General features: G+C 36.8%; 3 protein-coding genes across 3 annotated transcripts; 1 reads left to right on the top strand and 2 right to left on the bottom strand.

Moving 5' to 3' along the window:
• Positions 1-3,558: 3,558 nt before the first annotated feature.
• Positions 3,559-6,005, bottom strand: LOC133689248 (uncharacterized). The gene is made up of 3 exons (XM_062109049.1): positions 5,688-6,005; positions 5,109-5,445; positions 3,559-4,666 (listed from the first exon to the last, which is right to left on the bottom strand). The coding sequence occupies exons 1-3, from the start codon at positions 5,873-5,875 to the stop codon at positions 3,788-3,790; spliced, it is 1,404 nt and encodes a 467-aa protein (XP_061965033.1). The 5' UTR covers positions 5,876-6,005; the 3' UTR covers positions 3,559-3,787.
• A 370-nt stretch (positions 6,006-6,375) lies between these two features.
• LOC133689249 (ras-related protein Rab11C) lies at positions 6,376-8,416 on the top strand. The gene is made up of 3 exons (XM_062109050.1): positions 6,376-6,754; positions 6,886-7,111; positions 7,758-8,416. Exons 2-3 carry the CDS (start codon positions 6,947-6,949, stop codon positions 8,241-8,243), a joined length of 651 nt encoding a protein of 216 aa, XP_061965034.1. The 5' UTR covers positions 6,376-6,754; positions 6,886-6,946; the 3' UTR covers positions 8,244-8,416.
• A 198-nt stretch (positions 8,417-8,614) lies between these two features.
• LOC133689528 (protein ENDOSPERM DEFECTIVE 1-like) lies at positions 8,615-13,125 on the bottom strand. Its single transcript, XM_062109385.1, has 7 exons — positions 12,608-13,125; positions 10,537-10,759; positions 10,332-10,451; positions 9,938-10,054; positions 9,759-9,848; positions 9,145-9,252; positions 8,615-8,943 (listed from the first exon to the last, which is right to left on the bottom strand). The coding sequence occupies exons 1-7, from the start codon at positions 13,123-13,125 to the stop codon at positions 8,863-8,865; spliced, it is 1,257 nt and encodes a 418-aa protein (XP_061965369.1). The 3' UTR covers positions 8,615-8,862.
• Between the last annotated feature and the right edge of the window lie 1,175 nt (positions 13,126-14,300).

The raw sequence follows: 14,300 nt of genomic DNA, 5'->3' as shown, positions 1-14,300 counted from the left end.
GATACTTATGTAAATCAGTTCAAATTTTATAGTGTTCATTACTTGCTTGAATTTGTTTTATAATCTCAATATGCATATTATGAATCCTACATGCAAAAGACTTAGCTAAATCAGACATTATAGAATGAAGAGACATAGAAAGAAGATCTACAGGCTTTCTAAGTTCGTAACGATGAACACTATATGATTAAGAATATAAAATGGAACAAACACTATTAAAAGTCTTAGTAGATATAATTTGGACATAACCTAGTAAATTGATATTATCTTCATCATCCTCATTACGTGTCAAGGGGTAATGGATCATGGAGCTCAACATTTTGAAGATTATTAGTCTTTGGGTACTTTATTCGAGAACTCTCTTAGGGCTCAATTTTTTTAAACATGTTGATCATCTAAGTTTGCAGTTCTCTTTAAATGGCCATAAGAGTATCACTAAAGTTTGGGTCTACGGTAAGTGTCAACTTTAGCTTGGACACCAAATTATCATGACATAAATGCATGCAACACTAACTTAAAAATGAAATTGAGATCACAAATGATTCTTATAAGTGAAATCACAATATAAAAATAAAGCTATTTTTTTATATATGAAGATTAATCAAGAACAAAAAACATCAATAAAATTATAAGCATGCAATACTAGATCCTTAAGTGTAAATGATTAATCAAATATAATGTCAACGCAATGACTTACAATTATCAAAGAGGACAAGGTAATAGTAGGGGTGATCACTTTTTGTTTGGTTCGGTTTTTATCAAAAAAAAAATGTAACCAAACCGAAATTTAAAAAAAAATGAAACCGGTTCAAACCGACTGGTTTTGGTTCGATTCGGTTTATATGGACAAAAACCAGTTTGACTCGATTTTTTCGGTTTGGCTCGGTTTTTTTCCAAATTTTTTTTGGTTTGGGTTCGGTTCAGTTTGGTTTTTTCGGTTTCAGGCTTATAAAACCGAAACTGAACCGAACTGATCGGTTTTTTCAAAATTTTAATCTGTTTTTTTCATGGTTCGATTTTTTGCGATTATTTTTTTCGGTTTTCTCGGTTTAATCAGTTTTTTAATTTTTTTGCTCACTCCTAGGTAATGGATATCAATAACAAAAAAAAAAGGTTGATGCCCAAAAATTAACCAAAAAAACTGCAACGTGGGATTTTTTAATTTTTTAGGCATAAAAATAATATTAGTGATAACTCTAAATAACAATACAAAGGGTGATTTATTGGCTAAATTGCTTAGTAGTACACTGGAATTTATGGCAAAGACATTGACATGGCACTGATATGGCAGTATATGATGATGGTGATGTAGTGTTTGACATGGCGTTGATAGGACAGTACATGATGATGGTGATGTGGTGTTAATATGGCAGTGTTGGGACGGACATGGCGATGAAAAGTCCGTTTAGCTACGCGGTTGTGGCTGCGTTTTAATTAAAACGCAGTTTGCAGCCGTTTGGTAAAAGAAAATACACACTTTATTGTGTATGGAGCCTACATATTTTGGCGTTTGATACACAGGAAAAGAAAAGGTAGCAAAATGCTGCTTCTTCCTTACTATGCATGCTAATTGCACTGTTCACTGAACAATGCAATTAACATGAACAATGTATATTGAACACTATTAACGTGCATTAAATTCATTCGCGCTATAATATTAATTTTATACATGATAATATTTTATCTACGCTCAAAAAATTATGAAAACTGTAGTTCTTATCGGATGAATTTTGTACGTAATGGAATTATAAATAGTTTAATGGAATAATAATAAAATATTTTATATAAAATATTTTTTATTTCATGATGTAATAGGAGTAATTAATTCTACAATATATAAATTTAAAACTATCAATATTAATATATATTTTTTAAATTATTTTATAACCTCAATTTCAAAAACATTTTTAACCAAACATATTAAACTATTTTTTCTACAACCTCAATTTTAACCACAGTTTTAACCAAACATTTATTTTTTCAAACCAACCTTAACTAAAAATACTTTTTATAAAACAATTTTTTTAAAATTACAACCACAATAGTTACCATAATACCAAATACATTAGAAGTTCAAACAACGCTTAGAGATTGGCAACATGGCTGATAAGATGGCAAAGGTTGTGTGCGTGGCAGCTGAGGTGGAAAGAATTGATGATGTGGCAGATAACATGTCTCTAGTAAATTAATTTGCCTGAGAAACTCTTGTAGGTGGCAGATCTTCCAAACAAAAGGGTTAGGTTCGGCTGGTTTGGAAAAGATGCTGGGCTGTTGATTTCAGAGGGAAGGAATGCAAGGTTTGCTGGGAGAGGCTGGTTTTATCTGAGCAACGAGTGGTTGAAGGCTGTTCTTTTTTTCTTTTTTTCAAATTTTGATTATAAACAGGAAAAGACAAGCTATATATATTTGCTATGTTATTTGTTTTTTTTTTCCTTGTTGAAAGCTTATCACAAGATTTAGGAATATCAATGAATTTAAACAAGCCTATATATCATTTAATTATAAGAACAATTAAAACTGTGAGCTTTAGTATCAAAATTAACACAAAACAATAAATAAAAAGAAATAATGCAAGAAAGAAAAAGGTTAAGAATTAAAAGTTATAAAAAAAAACTATGAAGAAAAAAGAATTCGACAAGAGAAAAATCTGTCATTTTATTTCATCATAAAAAAATTGTCTCATAAATTTATAAATAGCATAACCCTAAAACACTAAACTACTAGGCTTAAGCAATCAATTAAAATTATCTAACATAAATAACTCAAATAAAACAATGAAATAAGCTCAAATTGACTGCATCTCCCAATAAAAGAACAACAGGTTAGGCTACCGTCTATACACATACATTAATAGTGCCTATATTTACTACATGAACATTACAACCAATCCCAATGATTGTTTTTCAAGATGAATGCTCTTCTATATCATGCAAGTTTTTGTTAGCAATTCACTCCCTAATTCCTATAGGCAGTTAGGCACCAAGGATATAAAAAGCACAAATATCTTTTATTTCAGCTATATTTTAGGAAAAATTGACTGAAAATATCCTGTAACTTTAGGGGGGGAGCTTTATATTTGAAGAACAATTTTTTTTCCGTTGATCCTAAAGGAGCAATAGGACTGCCACAGGATATTCTTTCAATGGTTCAAGAGTTTCATAAACAAAAACAAAAAACAATAGGGTCAAATGAAATATTGGGAATCCAAGCGCACTCTAAAGTTTGAATAAGGTTGAGATAGGAGGACTAACGACAGCTATCACAGGCTCAGAGCAAAAGGGGCCTGATATTTGATGGTCAAAAGTACATTGGGTTGAAAAACAAAGCTTAAAAGGTTGTGTAAAATGAAAATAGGACTTTGTTTCCCTTTTATAGTTTGCAGGAGTTGTCTAATCTTTCAACAGGGAGTGCAAAAAACAAATAACATCACAGTAGTTTGATTATTCTATTCGCATAGGGTAAAGATAAGGGGAGTTCAAGACATCGTATATGCATGATTGGAAACTCACGCAAAGCAGCATTTTGTTTTCCAGATAATTTAGTGAATTCTACAAAATCTTCAAAATAATAAAGTGTACAATTGGATATAATATCAACCATTTAAGATGTTGCTGAGTTCCAAGTAGATACATCAAATCAATAGCTATTTGAATCAATCACTTACTTTTACACGACGGTTTGACAAAGGTCGGTGGGAGGGAGGTCGATATTATGGAACATGCGCACATGCATTGAAAGGTGAGGAACACACCTGGAACTACAAGGCAAAAACCAAGGTTGAAGTGCTTCATCGGCGAAAAGCATTGCCATCACCCACTTCAGTCCTTCCTTGTGAATAATGTGCACGACGACGGACGCTCTCCTCAATGGTTGAGCTCCCCCCCTTCTCAGCTCCATAAACACTTTTATGAGCAGCATCTAGGAAATTCCTGCCACCCAACATGCTTGCATGAGTATCTTCTCGTGCATCATCTTCCTCTGCCTTCCTCAAACGTTTCCATCTTTGCTCCTCATGCAACTCAGCATCAACTTGCATCTCCCGTAGCTTAGCAAGTCGCTCTTCTTCTGTCAGTTTAGAAGCGACATTTCGGCGTTTATAGTTTGAATCATAGCGAACGGACTCGGAAGAAGCATAAGACCTTGCTTCACGAGAACTGTTTGCATCCCTTCCCTTTCTATCAGCATCAAAATCTGTCCTGCCTTCCAATGAATACCTCTCATTCATTGACTTGCCATGATTCTTCCTGTGAGTATCCTGACCATCATTTTTTCCAGCTTTTGGGTGTGAATACCCACGAGGAGATCGCTCTCTGTATTTTGAACCCCGATAGCTATTCCTTCCTCTCTGTTTTTCTCTTTCACTTGACTCACCATCTGAATCAACTTGTGCTTTATAATGATGCTCATCATACTTTGAACTCCTTCTATCACTAGTTTTTCTCCTCTTTTCCCCTTCAACTCTGACATCTTCTGAATCAGATTGTCGTTTGGAAGATGAATGCTTGTGATCACTAGTCTTTCTCCGTCTTTCCCCTTCACCACTGACATTTTCAGAATCAGATTGCAGTTTCGATGAATGCTTGTGATGCTTTCCTTTACTATGACTGTGCTTCTTTTGGTGTTCCTTTCTATCATGGTTCATCTCCCTCTCTTTACTTGCTTCAACCTACAAAAAAGTAATCATTGGTTCAGCAAGTGCACAAAACTGGTTATTTGCAATAAAAAGTTTGAGATTCTCCAATGATATTGATCTTCTTTCCCCTCAGCATGTAAATAGAAATGTTTCAGCCAATATTAAAAAAATGAAAGTATGCATGTCTGATGGGAATGTTGATGTCGCCAGGTTATGAGCCAAGGATACGTCTATGGTACCAAAGGTACTACTACCTTGAGATTTAAGTTTAACAGTTGATAGAACTAGCTATTCACCATCAATTTCATATCTAATAACGTATTTTCACAAAACCTAACAGACAGTTCTACATTACAAAATGGGAATGCATGATCAATTACATAGATGGAGAAAACAAAGATAAGGAAGCCATTCATTGAAAATTGTTATTCATCAAAAAAAGAGAAAAGGGAAAAAAACAGAGAAGGAAGCTTACAGATTTGCGAATCATGGCCATTTGAATGGGGTTGTTCTTGACACGGGCGAGGGCTTCTTGTTCTCGCTGGCGAATCAAAAGGAGAGGATCGGAATGGAGTTTCCTCCAAGCGTCATTGGAAGAGTGAGGCTTGTCCTCGAATAAGGCTCCAGGGGCAGACGACTGCTGGGCAGAAGAGGATGGCGCGTTGTTGTTGTTGCTGCTGGTGGTGGTGCTGCCGGGAATGGATTCTTCAAGAGCCTTGAACGCAACTCCAACCCCCCCTCCGCTGGAACTGCCACTGGTCTTGCCAACTGCTAATCCCGAATCATAAAGAAATTCCAACCTTTCCTGCTTCCTGCCACATTTGAATCATCAATTAAGTAATAAGACCCTAACCCTAATTCTACTAACCCCAGTAGTACGATTGGTTGGTTGGTTGGTTGATTTTATTTGAATTGAATTTGAAGAAAGAAGAGGACCAGCTTGCTGGCACGATTGAATAATAATGAATAAGCGATCAATTACCAACCCTAACCCTAGTACTTTGATTAGTTAGTGAATTGAAAGGAAGAAATGTAAAAAGAAGGAGATTCTTACGGGACAAGACCAGCTTGCTCCTGGAGAAGACGAAACTCAGAACGCTCACGCTCATCTTGAATCTGTTTGCGGAGCTCCTCCAACTTCTTCTGTTCGGCGTCGTGCTTCTGCTCAGCTTTCCACACGTTCTCTATGTTCCTAAGGCTCCCAGTGTGCCATCCCTTCTTGTTCAAAAACTTCAAAGCCATCGTCCGGTCACTATTTCTCTCTGCAACTCTTCTTCTTGTTCAAAGACACGGGACATGCACAGAATGATTTGTGTGTTTCTTCTTCCTTGTTAAATAAATAAAAGAAAAGATGCAGCAGAAAACAACCCGGGAGGCGGCCGGACCAAGCCCAAACCTGTCTTTAACAAAAGCCCAGGCCCAATAACAATAGTTTTATTTAATACGTGTGTTATCTGTGAGCCATTGAATTTGTTGAACCCAATACATACATACATACATACAAACATACATACCCTCTGTGTGTTTAAAAAAAGAGCTCAGTAATATGATTCTCCCTCCGGCCTCCACCAAATCCGAATAAATAAATGGGCGTGGAAATCACTAAAAAGCCACTGCCTGCCTCCGCCAGTGTCAGCCAGGCTGCCATCGCCACCCATCTCACACCATTATTGTTATTTGACTTCCTTTTCTTTTCATTTGTCACCACCATCCTGTCCTTTTTTCCCCTAAATACTAACAATAACAATAACAAACGGCACGTCGCTTACACGTTCGAAGTAGTAGAGACAGACATAGAGCATTACATTTTATTTTAGTTTCCTAAATAAATAAAATGGTCTCCCAAAAAAAACCTTGTATTTATTGGGCCGTTTCAAACCCTTTTTTCCTCCCCTCCCCGTCCTTGTTTTTTCCGCTCTCTCCCAATTCTTCTACTTCTTCTAATATATATATATATATATATATATATATATATATATATAAATTTTTACAGAAAATTCCGTCGAAATTATATAAAAAGAAAAGGTTGCTGCGCAAGTATATATACTCCACATACATAAATTCATAATAAAAAAGGAAGGACATTTCTCTTCTCGATCGATTGCTCTCCTCATTCAGAGGGTGAGTTGTTTTTAATCTTTCTTTCGGGATAGATAGATAGATCTGTTTGTTTTTGCTTTGTTTTGTATGATTGATTGACTGATTATATGATGTAAGACTGAAGAAGTGAATTTGGTTGTTGGATCTGGCAGGTTAGAGAGCTCTGAGGAGAGAGTATTGGTGCTACTATTATTAAAATAAAGAAGATAAAAAATGGCTCATAGAGTAGATCATGAGTATGATTATCTGTTTAAGATCGTGCTGATCGGGGACTCTGGTGTTGGCAAATCCAATATTCTTTCCAGGTTTACCAGAAATGAATTCTGCCTGGAATCCAAGTCCACCATCGGTGTTGAGTTTGCCACCAGAACTCTCCAAGTATTTTTCCTTTCCTCTTTTCCTATGCTCTACTCTCAATATTTCTTCATTTTCTTTTATTATTCATTTCATAAATACATATTACTGTATTTTATTTTATTTTTTTACGAAAAAGAAAAGGCACAGACATGACTCATATCTTGAGTTTTTTTTTGTATGTATTGTTTCGCTTTTTGATTGATTGCTTTTGCTATTATTCTTTCTTTCCATCCATTTGCTAGTCATATGTTATCTTATCTATTCATGCTAATAGTTTCATTGTTAGCTCTTCCAAACCCAAAACTATTAACGACGATCCCACCCCCGTTTGATACTTAGTTTGTGATGCTCGTCCTTGTTGGATTCCTATTAGATAGAATACATTAAGTTATTCTAGTTCCCTTCCCTCCGCTTGTTTGATGATATGATGAAATGGAACCTTGCGCAAAACTATTTGCTCACCATACCATTACAACTCAAAGCTCCCTTTTGTAGTCCATTCAATATCTGCTGTTTACACTTTGTGTCTAAGCCTCTTTATATGATTTAAGCTTCTAAATCTTTTGTATGCTACCGGGGCATTTAATTAACTGATGTTCGTTGCCTCCAATCAAACACTAAAACAGCGAGCTGATCATTATTTTATTTTATTTTCCTTTTGGTGAAGGTGGATGGGAAGACGGTAAAGGCACAGATTTGGGATACAGCAGGTCAGGAGCGGTACCGAGCTATCACTAGTGCTTATTATAGAGGAGCTGTTGGTGCTTTTCTTGTTTATGACATAACCAAGAGGCAGACTTTTGACAATGTCCAGAGATGGCTTCGTGAATTAAGAGACCATGCAGACTCAAACATTGTTATCATGATGGCTGGAAACAAGTCTGACTTGAATCATCTCAGGGCTGTTCAAGAGGAGGATGGTTATGCCTTGGCTGAGAAAGAAGGTCTCTCATTTCTTGAGACATCAGCTCTAGAAGCCACCAATATTCAGAAGGCGTTCCAAACCATTTTGACGGAGATCTATCATATTATTAGCAAGAAGACATTAGCAGCTCAGGAAGCAGCTGCCAATTCTACAGTTCCTGGTCAAGGAACCACTATCAATGTTGCTGATGCCTCGGGGAACACGAAGAAAGGTTGCTGTTCCACTTAAAGCCATACTTGAAGCTAGCAAGAAACCGTATTTCATGATTATTATTATTTTTTTCCTTTTTGAAGTTTTGGCTAAGAGAGGGAGACATGTAGATTACTCTTTACCTGATTGAGTTTGTGAAATTGGAAAACGGTATTGTTAGAAGTTTCAGGGTGGTTTGCTCTTTATGTTTATTACTTGTATGTTACCTTTCAAACTGGAAGCGTGGAACTGACTGATAGCTGGGATTTTAGAGTACTGGGAGAAAGAGTGGTGTACATCATTTAATGAGCAAGTATATTGCTGAGAAAACTGTCTTGCAATTCATGCGTGCATTGTCTGAAATTGTCCCAGATAATTCAGTTCTGCTGTGGTTTAACTGCGCCATGACAAAACTCTCCAATTGGTGATTTTTATTACAGTTTAATATTGCTTGCTATGGTGGTACATACAATACCATAACAAAAAAAAAAAAAAAAAAGACATACTCTTTATATGCATATTGTAAATGCAAAGGCACAAACAATATGGCCCCAAAAAAGCTCATTTGAGGCAGAATCGGAGAGAGATTCATGAGATGATTCTACTTATCTACTCCATCCATGCTTCATGTATGTAGAAACAAATAATACGGAGTCCATTATTGCTCCTCTCCCTGTTGTTGATTGTGACGGCTCTGATAGAACTGAATTAGCTGCCCTCGCAAGCTGCATTCCTTCACCTGAAATCAGGCCCGCCATTTTATCAATACCGTCATTTAGCGGTTAAAAGAACAGGGGCGTCCGAAACATGGTAGTTAATTAGAGTTGAACATTTTTCTTTCTTCTTATCCAAGTGATTGATGAGCTCAGGGAATGGGCACAGAATACAATAAGATATCAGTAGTATAATTAATTATGAACAGAATTATGGTGTAGCAGACCTGTGAATTACATGTCATTGACAACAGATCCCCACATTCTTCAATAAGACCTCTTTCTCCTCCAGTCACCCTAGCTACTTCTGAGATCAAATGTTCTGTTTCTTCAGCCTGCATTAAGAAATGTTCAAAAGAATCATTCATGATGGGTTGGAGGATAAGAAATGGAGGCAAATTTAATTTTGGTTAAGGTAAGGATTATAGCTTGTGACACTATTTTGGCATATTAGACATGGGTGTGACAGAAGAGAAGGCAATTCTGTTTGGAAAAAGAGGGAAGCACCTACCTACTTCAGTTAACAGACTGTTGGTTGGCCCACTTTTTGAGTACCATCAGGCATTCTTTTTATCCACCTTTTGAGTCTAATTAACTAACTGTTCAGATTTTGTAGCAAACACGGGACCCTCTTTCTAACACTATGCCCTTATGCCGCATTGTTTTCCTTTGGAGGACACAATTAGGCTGGTCTCAAACAACCTTCCTCCTTTGAACCATTGGTTCTCCTACCCGTGTGTGGTTGGCGTATATAGATTATGGTTAGATGTTTTTTCACTTCCCAACAGAAGTACTTCCATTCATTGATTATTAGAGAAAAATGTGAGAAAATCCACCTCACCTTTGGCATAAGGCTTTCAATGTGAAAAGCTATTGTGTCCATCAATTTTGCTGCAGAGTTCAATGCCTCCCCTACCTCCCTAATATCAGCCTACAATGGGCATCCATATCGTTGTCAGAGTACAGCACACAAGAATGATAAAACCCTGAAAGTGACCAAAGGAAAAGAGTAAAACATACTCTAGCATTTCCACTGATTGGGACTTGAAGTGAGGCATTCAATAAAGCTTGAATTGCTTCTGACAGGGATACTGAATAATCCGTTTCAAAAGCTGACCATTCATCCAGATATGGCATCTATAAAATTGATTCCATTAGAACAACAAATAGCACTATTGTTGCTGTAAACTATTACATGTAACTGTAGATTGTTCGGTCACAATAGAGATGCCTAAATGCAAAACACAAGTTAAACGCATCAACCAGGTGAGATACAGGCAATTTGTTTTTTTTATTGTTATGCATTATTATAGTTCTGGGGCAAAAGTTGATGAAGAAGAGGGGAAAAAAACTGTAGAATTCAATAGATACAATAAAAAAGAATGTGTGTGTGTGTCAGCAGCAGCAGCCTTACTTGAGCTTCAATAATGGTCCATAAAAGTTTGATTCTCTGCAGAAGGCCAAGCTCAACGCGTTTTCTTTTCACTGAGTTGTATAATTCTGCTATCTTGACACCAAGGGAATACAGGTTTCTCTACGAAAGAGAAGAGAGGATTAATCACTTTTGAGATTGGAATTGAACAAAATAGCAAATATTAAGGAATGAGATATTATAGTACCTCAGTTTCGCTTGTCTGAGCTTGTGTGGAAGCCTGTGCTTTTGCGTTGACAAATCTCCACTGCAGGTAGTGGTTGTGCAGCAGCTTGAGAGATTGCACGTCTTCTTGGTGACTAGAAACTTTCTTTGTTTTTCTAGAAGCATCAATAGGGATCTTGGAGCAAGGGCCCACTGGAGGCAGCTTTGCAGATTTGAGTGAATGAAACAAGGAGGGATCGCAGCTGCTTGTGTTGGGTAATTCCAGAACTCAAACACACATCAATTTATGTGGTTCGGCAACTTGCCTACTCCACGGAGCTACTGGTTTGTATTAATCACTCAAAGAAACAATACAAACAAAGGAGGAGGAGAAAACTCTTCTCTACTCAACTCTACTCATTCAAGCTCTCTCTACTGCTCTCACTTCTTCTTTTGTTCTCTCTGTGTTTTTCACACTTTCAATTTCTTCTTCTCTACGGCTCTTCAATGAGCATACATATGTATATATATATGGGAGTGAAGAGGCATAGATCATGCAATGATTTATGCCATTGATTATGTCCTCCACCATGTGTCAAATGGGAGATTAGGTATTCCCACTTGCATATGGTGGGACATTGTTTGTCTTCCACTTGCTAACAATCTCCCACTTGGAGACAAACAATGAAATCATCTTTTATCCTTGAAGGCCAATTGAAGTTTTACACAACTTCAGTTTATCAAGTGTAACTCCTTTGATTAACATGTCAGCTGGATTCTTGCTTCCCCAGACCTTTTCTAGCATTAGTTCTTCATCGTCTAGCAATTATCGGATGAAGTGATATTTGATCTGAATATGCTTAGTCCTGGAGTGAAATACTGGATTCTTGGCAAGGAAGATTGCACTCTGACTGTCGCTATACAAAGTACCCTTTCCATTCATCTTGCCCAATTCTTTCAGAAAACTCTGCAGTCATACGATCTCTTTTGCAGATTCTGAGACTGCAACATATTCAGCTTCTGTTGTTGAAAGAACGACGATCTTTTGCAAGGTAGAACTCCAGGAAACAGCAGTACCTCCTAGAGTATATACATATCCTGTAGTGCTCTTTCGGCTATCAACATCTCCTGCTAGATCAGCGTCTACAAAACCTTCAAGTTTCAAACCACCAGCTGTGAAGGTGAGACATGTCTCCGATGAACCTTTTAAGTATCTCATGATCCATTTCACCGCCTCCCAATGCTGCTTTCCAGGATTGCTCATATATCGGCTTACAACTCCCACTGTATGGGCAATGTCTGGTCTGGTACAGACCATAGCATACATCAAAGAGCCGATAGCTGAGGCGTATGGAATCTTATCCATGTATCCACATTCTAGCTCAGTTTTTGGTGACTGTTCTTTGCTGAGCTTGAAATGATTCCCCAGAGGTGTACTTACTGGTTTAACATTATCCATACTAAACCTGCTGAGAACTTTCTTGACATACTCTGTTTGTGAAAGCTTTAGTATGCCTTTGTCTTGATCTCTGATGATTCTCATGTCAAGTATTTGTTTAGCAGCTCCCAGATCCTTCATTTTGGGTAATTCCAGAACTCAAACACACATCAATTTACGTGGTTCGGCAACTTGCCTACTCCACGGAGCTACTGGTTTGTATTAATCACTCAAAGAAACAATACAAACAAAGGAGGAGGAGAAAACTCTTCTCTACTCAACTCTACTCACTCAAGCTCTCTCTACTGCTCTCACTTCTTCTTTTGTTCTCTCTGTGTTTTTCATACTTTCAATTTCTTCTTCTCTACGGCTCTTCAATAAGCATACATATGTATATGTATATATATATATATATATATATATATATATATATATATATATATATATATATGGGAGTGAAGAGGCATAAATCATGCAATGATTTATGCCATTGATTATGTCCTCCACCATGTGTCAAGTGGGAGATTAGGTATTCCCACTTGCATATGGTGGGACATTGTTTGTCTTCCACTTGCTAACAGCTTATAGATCGCTATAAATTGAGAGAACGGGAGTAAGGGGAAGCACACGGATTGTTATTATTATTAAGCCTGTTGAGATTCTCTCCGCTAGAAACCTAGTATCAGTATCGCCGAGGAGATCAGGAAGAGAGCTTCTGACACCATTATTGATGTTGTGATGATCCGAAGAGGAATCAGTGGAAATGGAGATCCCAGTGGATTTCAACAGCTTCGCAGCAGCTGATGAGATGTTGATGTTGGAGGTGGAACGTTGATGCATCAATAGTAATTTAGAGTAAGAGGATGTGTTGATGGGGTTGAGTGTAGGGGTATCGGGCCTGTGATTATGGGTATGGGATCTTGGTTCGTTCTTCTTGGAAAGCTTGACCACAGCACGCTGATGTTGTTGTTGTTGTTGTTTTCGCTGCGGGCTGCAGTCGGCGTCCAATTCCTGGTTGCGGCGCTGCCTTTGCACGAAGCTGGAGCGCTGTTTATTGGACGGAAGAGGGGAAAGAGAGGAGGAGGGAGAAGCAATTGGAGACATGAACCTGGAACTGACCTCCCTCACCCTCGGCCTCCGAGGAGGAGGATTTGGGGGATGCGGGCCTAGGGTTGCCTGCTCTTGCTTCATCATCACCGATTATACATTCATCTGCTCTCACAGTTGCGATTTATTTGATTTTATCTCAAAATATCCTCCAGACTAGACCGTCAATCGACTTCTGCAATTCGTATCTGTGCGTGAGAGGTATTAGACAGAAGATATCCAATCTGGCTGTGTTTAGGGCTGCTCCGCGATGCGAGAAAAAAAAAAAACTAGCCGTTGCTGAAACCAAGGTAAGGCTAACGGTTCTATTTTCAAAAAAGCAGCATCTCATTAGAAAAAAAAAACCAAAAACTCATTAAACTGGAAAAAAAAAGTCATTAGTATAACATGTTTAAAGTATCAATTCATGTAGCATTAATTTTTAAGTTTCATTACAAAACATAAATTTTAATTCCATAAATATAAAATCTTATTTCTTTGAATATACATTTCTAAATCAATACAGTTGTACCTAAATCTATACAATAAAAAAATATTATCCTACTAGAAAAACTAGATCTTTAAAGGTACTACCCAACCTAAACCTTTGCAATTACCACAATCAAATAATCAACTTAAACAAACAACCCAATATAGCAATGATAAAGTTAAACTATCCTTTCATAAACATTCAGCTAGTTCTAGATTCTTAAATGAATTTTCTACATCCAGTATAATAAATCTTGAGAGAATTTCTGAAATTTTCTTAGTTATAAATATACCTTACCACACAAACTCATCTAAAAACTCAACCTCTGATATTCCTATCACTAGTTTTCAAAATGTTGATTATACCCCAAATATACTTAAACCATTATATACAAACACTGACCAATTTTCTCCACCAACCTCCCTAACATTCTTATTTGTAATCGAAAACATCTAAAATAAGCTGAATGTTAAACAAATTTTATTATAAACACAAAATATTTTATTAATGATTTTTATAGTACCTGTAACTCTGAAAAGAGATCTTGATTCTTTAAGACTTTCAGCTTAAATTTTGTTGCATTACATAAAGTCCAAATTTTATTCTTTAAGTGGTTCGAATCATTTTATGTATTTAAACACCATATTACATATCCATTTCCAAAGCATGCATGTCCTATAACATCTAGAAATAAAACTCTTGTTTGGAAACTTATCAATTGTACTTTTATTAAGTCTAAACATTCATCCTTGAGAAATCTCAAAATTCCTCATAATCATCAGACTGTAGATGT

This window comes from Populus nigra, chromosome 3 (assembly GCF_951802175.1).
Source record: "Populus nigra chromosome 3, ddPopNigr1.1, whole genome shotgun sequence".
In the NCBI taxonomy this organism is placed as follows: domain Eukaryota; kingdom Viridiplantae; phylum Streptophyta; class Magnoliopsida; order Malpighiales; family Salicaceae; genus Populus; species Populus nigra.
This window is presented reverse-complemented; position numbering and strand designations above follow the sequence as displayed.